At 42.6% G+C, this 7,567-nt stretch overlaps 1 protein-coding gene across 1 annotated transcript; it reads right to left on the bottom strand.

The window, feature by feature from the left end:
- Positions 1 to 595: 595 nt before the first annotated feature.
- Positions 596 to 2,737, bottom strand: LOC104960754 (zinc finger protein 239-like; the record flags this gene model as incomplete). Its single annotated transcript, XM_010788912.1, has 1 exon — positions 596 to 2,737. A coding segment is annotated over one exon (1,110 nt), but the record flags the coding sequence as incomplete, so codon positions are not given.
- Between the last annotated feature and the right edge of the window lie 4,830 nt (positions 2,738 to 7,567).

Raw genomic sequence — 7,567 nt, forward strand, 5'->3', positions numbered from 1 at the left:
GTACACTTTATGTTGAACTATTTATTACGTTGTTGGTGCAACTGGCACTTTATGTTGAACTGTTTATTGTTTTGGCCAAGGTTATTGAGAGAGTTGGACGGAAATTGATTAGATTTTTTAAATCAACTGTTGGTAAATCAACAAAGTCTGTTATGGCCTCTGAAGCAACAGAGAGATGTTTTCTAATAGTCAGGGTTTCCAATGTTCTGAATGTACTTGAAAGTATTGTGTTTTACTTAAAAAACAAAGTGTTATAGTTTACAGAAGGTCTACCTACCTATAGGCTACCTGAATCTCTGAAATGTACTATATTCCTAAATATGCTATTGCTACACTTTATGGCAAAAATTGCACTTTTCTGTTGGTCTTGGTTAAGTACCTCCTTGAAAAAAATAAACAATGTTTTGTTGCTTAAGCTTATGTATTCAGTCATTATTCAATGGTATACTAAAATCCATGTGAAAAAAATTGCTTCTCACTGTTCTCAGGTCAAATATCTATGTGCGATTAAAAATGCGATTAATTGCGATTAATTAATTACAAAGCCTGTAATTAATTAGATAAATTTTTTTAATCGAGTCCCGGCCCTAATATTTACATTTCAGGTAATTCACTACTTACAAATGTGAAAGGACCCAACAGTGTTATGATGTACACCAGTCCAGCTGCAACTCTGATCATTTTTTCATTAATATTTTCTACATCTACACATAAACTGAGCATAAGGTTTATCAAATCACACATGCAGTGGGCAGACCGTGGCTCAGAGTCTCGTACAATTGTACACCGGAAACATTTCTTTTGCAGTTGGACTCAACAGGCATACCAAGATTCTGATCCGGAGAAGAAGTGGACAAGACTTTGGAATGACGTAAAAGCAAATAGTTTGTTGATAAATGAAAATGAAAAACATCCGCCCCATGGCAGTTTGAAACTGTCTCAGAGAAAGATCAGAGCCATGCAGTTAGTAAGACATGTTTCCTTCAAAAGTGCCTCACATCTGGGATGAGATGTGGCTGCCTGCCACAGAGATGCTCATTTTAGCATTAGGGTCTACAACCCAAATCTAGATTTTAAGGTTCTGTTTTTCATGACGATGTCGTCTCTTCACTCGCACAGAATGGGTATCAATAAAAACAATGAATTCCAAAATCGACGCATCCCTACTCGTGTTGTCCAGTTGATGCAGCAAAGATATTTTGACCTTTTCTTATTAAAAAGGGTCCTAATAGTAGAATATGTTAAAATGTGCAGATACCCTGTTGTTGTTATAAGTCGTTGCAAAGAAAATTGATCACTGATAAATTAGGATTGTAGCTAGTGATAAGGGGAAGCTCAAGACTTAGGCAGATGGAAAAGAAAAACAGTCCATACCATGATTTTTTAGGAAAATGCTGAATATTGCATCTTTGATGTCAACAGATACAGTATCATGAAGACCAGAACCAACGGATCATGTACTTTACTTTTTGAGCGGGGTCCAAAGCTTTATATACTCTATCTTATTCCTTAGTTAGAGCTCCACTTTTGACGAGAAACAATAGCCAGTTCAGCAGGCTTACAAACAAGTAAGCCTGCTGAACTGGGTGACGATCTCCTTCAGTACCATGAACATGCACGCTGTCGTTTACTGTACAGGCTGCTGGTGGTTGTTGTTTGTTGGATCTGCTGGTGAGCAGCTCGGTTGTGCTTCTTGTTTACACACAGTGGAACTCTCGTCCTCTACTGCGACACAGCGATGTTTCTTTAAGGACTCAGAGCGTGTAAACAGCCTCTTACACTGTGAACACCAGTACGGTTTCTCTCCGGTGTGCACACGCAGGTGCCGGCTGTAACTATATGAAATGTTAAAACATTTCCCACATTGGTCGCAGCTGTATGGCTGTTCTCCGGAGTGAATACGAAGGTGACGCATGTAGTTACTTAGTCGACCAAAACCTTTCCCACATTCTTTACACTGAAACGGTTTCTCTCCAGTGTGGGTATGCACATGTTGTTTGTAAGTCTTTGAGATAGAGAAGCTTTTCTCACAAAGTTCACAGCGGAAAGGCTTTTCTCCGGTGTGGATACGCTGATGTGATTTGTAATTACCTAACTGAGAGAAACTCCTCCCACATTGGTTACAGCAGTAAGGTTTCTCTCCTGAGTGGACACGCAGGTGTATCTTGTAACTACTTAAGTCACTGAAAGTCTTTTCACATTGATCACAGTCATATGGTTTCTCGCCAGTATGGTTACGCAAATGCAGATTCAAATGCCCTGACTGAGTGAAACTTTTTACACAAAAGTCACACTGATACGGCTTCTCTCCACTGTGGCTGAGCTTGTGCCGCTTGTATGAACTTAAAAAACTAAAACTCTTTGGACACTGGTCACAGCAGTAAGGCTTTTCTTTAGTGTGTACACGCATATGTATCTTGTAAATACTAAAGTAACTGAAAGTCTTTTGGCATTGGTCACACTGGTATGGTCCGGTGTGGTCCCGCAGGTGTTTCCTGTAGGAACTCTGGTTGCTGAAGTGCCTCCCACACTGGTCGCAGCTGGAGGATGTTTCCTCAGCGTGGATGTGCAGGTGTAGCTTGAAGGTCTTTAGTTGGCTGAAAGTGCTGCCACAGTGTTCACACTGGTACGGTTCCTCTGCAGGGTGGGTGAGTTCATGTCTTCTGAGACTGCAGATCCGACTGAAAGATTTCCCACACTTCTGACACTGATGACTTCTGCTCTTGTCAGTTTCTGCCTGATTCAAGTGAAAAAAGAGAGGAAGAGAAATTAAGGTCTGAGTGGCTGACTTGATAAAAGGACATAAATTTCCCCAATTTACTTGGAGTGATTACAATTGAAACACAAAGTAGAGCACTGCTTTCACTTCCATGCTGTGCTAAAACCCTGATAATATAAAAATAAGCGCTGCAACATCATAAACATGTAAATAATATACATTTTGATTAATAATATATATTCAACCTAAATTTAGCATTTCAAAGGTTTACCTTGAGAGCAACATTAAGAGGCTAGATAAGACGATACACAGTCTTGTGTTCTTACGTCTTGTCTTGTGTTGTGACGACCCCTGCCAGATTTGCTATGTTTTGATGCAGCTTTTCTTTTGTTTGAGTATCTAATCGGGCGATTTAGTCATTTGTTTATTTGTGGTTGGTGTTGATTTAAACAGCTAAGCCGCTTTAAAGTTTGTTGCGGGTGCAAGCAGTGCGGCCGGCTCTTTTGTTTCTGCTCATTACGCCGCTTGTGGTAAGGACACTATATTTTATATCGTTGTTTGGGTTGATTAAATTACTTTGCAAGGTTTTGGTTTGTTTTGCATTACATTTGAGGAGAGAGTTTGCCGGTTGTTCTTAGCTGTTTGTTTGTTGGTGCGTTGTGTGTGGAGCGGTGCAGAGTTTTCCCTTGTAGGTTTTAGCGGCGTTCCCCTTGGGATCGTTGAGCTGGGTGTTTAGTGTTGCAGCGAAAGTGGGTGAAGCTTCGGCTTGGGAGCATGGCCGTGGTTTCAGCAGGGTTGCTAGCCTGCTAGTCGCTTTGCTGTGCCAGCGGTCTCCAGTGCGTAAATACCCACCACAAGTAACCGCATGAAGACTAGGGGGGAGATTAGTCAGTGGAAGGGTGAGTCATTAGCGGGGAAACTCCAACAAAATTGTGTATTATTCCACTTTGTCCGCATAATAAAGGCTGTGGCGTCTCTCCGGTCCTTTTTCAGTTTAAAGGTCGGGTGCTGTGCTCCTGTGAGTTGTCATCTTAAAATAACATGGCTGAGATAGAGGCATTCATTGAAGCTCCATCTCAGGAGTCTCTTGGCACTTTCACAAAAGATCAGTTGCTCTTGATTGCTGAGCATTTTTCTGTGTCTATTTTGGGTGACAAAAGAGTGAAAGAAAACATAAAAGACTCTATAATATTGAGATTGATTGAGATGAGAGTTTTTCCTGCAGAGAAAGGGGAGGTTTTTTCAAAGCCTCCTTTTCAGTCTAGTGCACTTTCTTTTGAGCAGCAGAAAGAAATGTTAACGTTGCAGCTGGATCATGACAGAATTATGTATGAGAAAAAAAAATGAAAGTGATCCCGACACGTTTTTCATATTATTTGAACGTGTAGCCAAGGCTAGAGATTGGCCCGATGCACACTGCGCTCTGATGCTTCAGTGTGTTCTCACAGGAAGAGCACATATTCCTCTTTAAGTCTGGAGGATAGTTCGAGCTATAGGTAGAATACAATCTGCTGTGCTTAGAGCATATGAACTGGTGCCAGAGGCCTATCGTCAGCGTTTTAGGTCCTTTGAGCAAAAACAAGGTCAAACCTATGTGGAGAAGATGGCGAGGGATTTGTCTATTCATTTTAAGCATTGGTTAACTGCTCTTGACGTCACTTCTTTCGATGATTTGTGTGAACTAATTATAGAACAGTTCAAAAATGTTCTTACAGATCGCATTGCCAAATACATAACAGAACAAAAGGTCACTTCTGCTGCTAAGGCTGCTTTGGCAGCCGATGAGTTTGTGTTGCTCCATAAGAGCAATTTCAGAGAGCGCTCTGTATTTCCAAGTGGCGAGAGAGGTAATGGTTCTGCTGCTGTTTCATCTTAGACGCGTTCAAAGCCAGCAGGTTTTTTTAACTCAGTTTGGAAATGTAAATGACTGTAACTATTTTAATGAGGAAGGACATCGGAAGGCAGACTGTCTTGTTCTAAGAGCTAGAAACAGGAGAGTGATAAGTGGTGTTAGGCCTGCTGCATTCACTGACCCTGTAAAAGGCTGTTTTGGTTCTGAGGTGCCTAAATCTCACTTCTGTAGCCCCGATGTTTTGGCATCTTTTCTTTCATTGGTCAATAGTGATGTGAAAGTCCCAATTAAAATCTTGAGGGACACCGGATCCTACGATGCATGTGTTGTGGCCGAATCAGATTCTGAGTTGTCTCTGGACGATGTCTCTGCTGTGGTCATGGGAATCCCATCTATGTCGGGGCCTTCCCTGTCTCTGTCTCGGAGTGGGGTTTTCCAGGATCAACGTTGTGACTATTCTTCGCACAGGGGTTTTGAACATGTTTTGCCTGTTGAACCTCAGAACCTGAAGTCTTCGACTTTTCGGAAGAAGAGGAATACAAAGACAACAACAAGGATCCATTTGGACATGGGTAAGTGTAAATATGTGTGGGGAGTACAGCGAAAATGAACAATAGGTTTATTGATATATTTTTTATCGATAGTCATGAACTTTTTCTTTGGGCAAAATAGACTCTCCATTAGCAAACGTTTACTCTGTGTTATTGTGTTTTATGTGTAAACGTTATTTTGGTGTGTAAATGTGAGATCACATGTGTAGATGATTACAAATATCATGTATTCGTCCCACACCGGAGACATTTACTCTCAAGGGTCTTCACCAGAGCCTTACAAGGTCCAGATACACCTCAGCACAAAGGCTCTACCACAGCCATGACCATCCACCCAGCCAGCAAGGAGGTCTCGTGGAGGTCTCGTATAGCACTTGTACCCCCCACTTTGTATGCGAAAAACCTCTTCTGAAGTAAGTAGTAATCAGCAGCGAACCGCTTCAACACGCGTATTTCGGTGTATTCACGGCATTCATTTTGTTATTCTACAGCAGGGGTCGGCAACCTTTTTGATATGAAGTGCCATTTTAAAAAAAAAAATGTTATCAGCGTGCCGACGATCGAGAATTATCAACGGGGGGGGGGGTGGGAGGAGCTTGACGCTCTCGTGAACTATCAGTGTCGGAGGGGCGGGGGGTTAGCCGCTAGTGTGTGGACCTGTCAACGAAACTTACCACAGTTTACACATTTAGAATAATGTGGTTATAAACGGTTATATATAATAAAGGACAATCGTCGCTTGTGATTCTCCAGAACACACATGTTATGATATTTTTTAGTAGGTGTCTAGTAGCTGAGTTGAATGAGATATCGGCTGTTCTCCTTTTAAGAGAGAGAGAGAGAAAGTGGGCGGGGTGTGGTCTTTGTGCATGTTGTGTGGTGTGTGGATGGGTCTAGAGCGACAGTTAGTGAGGGAACTGTTGTGTGTATGTGTTCTGGATAGTGAAAACGAGGCGCAGCAGAAATAACAGATCGGCCTGGTGATGTATTATTGTTGAAACAGCACAGATAGCTATACACTATATATACATTATGCAACGCGGTTTTTCACTCCCAAAGAGAGAGCTCTCGCCTCTCTGTACCAGTTCATTTAAGCTAAAGTGGGTTATTGAACTCTGATGCTGTGAAGCTTGTTGCTGCTCCCCCCTCGATAACGGTCTGGGAAGCCGACAGGAAAGTTCAACCAACACAGATGGCCAGTCCGCCCCTTTTGCAGCATATTATTTCCTCGCTGAGCAGATCGCCAGTTTTTTCCACTGGGTCTTTCACTAAAGACAAGACCACGCACCGCAAAAACTGCGGCATTTTGTACATGGCTCCTTCTATGGGTATTTGGCTACTGACTGCAGTTTGGAAGTGCTTTCTCTGTGGTTGAAACGATCAGCACTGGCACGCCACGGAGGGAAAGAGCGGACAGAAAGTCACGTTGGGGTTAAAGGAGAAGTAAGGTGTCTGCGTTGCGTGCAATGGTTCCTTCTGGGCAGGTGACCGCGCTCTGGCAGCGTCTCGTTCAGGATCCGACAATCAGCCAATTAAATATTATTGGCAGGCACGTTATCCACTTATTCCCTAGTGTGCACACTGGTTACCAATGGGGCTGGCAGGCGGCGTGCCAAGGGGTTGCGCGACCCGCTTGTGTTCTCAGTATTGTTGTTTTATAGTTAGTTTGTTATGTATCCAATTTTGGTGTTCTTTGAAATTGAACAAGGATATCGCATTGTGTTTGTTACTTCGTTGCAGTTGTATATCTCGTTTCCAACAGCGTGTACGTTTCTTGGCTTGGCTCAATATTTAATGGACATGGCTTTTATTTGAGAGAGGTCACGCGCTGTCTTGACCAGCGCACAGTTGTCTGTTGCTTTGGAAACAACGTGACGGAGATTAACGAGAAAATGTAATGATCTACGCATATACAAAAGGATGCTGCGAGAAAATAAACCAATACACCCGCATGCGTCTCCGCTCACCCTGAACGTTTACTGTTACAGGTTGTTCACGCCACGCCCCCTGAAGAGGCACAAAGCTGCTTACGTTGTGTTTTTCGACCATTGAAGTCCATCGAGCGTATCGGGTCTGTGAATAAAACCAACTTATGTTTAGCTTTTAGGCTGTCTGAGGTATGGAGCAAGCTATCAACAGCTACTATACCATCAATTAGAGAGCGATGCTAGAAATCAAGGTCGGACAGCAAAATATCACTAATTTAAATGATTTATTCGCGAGCGTTGGCAATGTTTTTGGTGAAAAGGCATCGCAAACAGTCACCTACTTTGGTAAATCGTTCAATACCTCCCTGTAAGGCGTCACAAATATCCACCACTCGGGCCCTTTTCACACCACAACCTCAATGATACGGCGTTACTGAACTGTGCATCAAAGTGATCTTAGGAATCGAGCGCCAGATATAGCAAACAAGATGAACGTAAAGCGACCAAAATGAGGCCG

Source organism: Notothenia coriiceps, unplaced genomic scaffold (genome assembly GCF_000735185.1).
Source record: "Notothenia coriiceps isolate Sejong01 unplaced genomic scaffold, NC01 NC01_scaffold00032343, whole genome shotgun sequence".
NCBI classification, from domain to species: domain Eukaryota; kingdom Metazoa; phylum Chordata; class Actinopteri; order Perciformes; family Nototheniidae; genus Notothenia; species Notothenia coriiceps.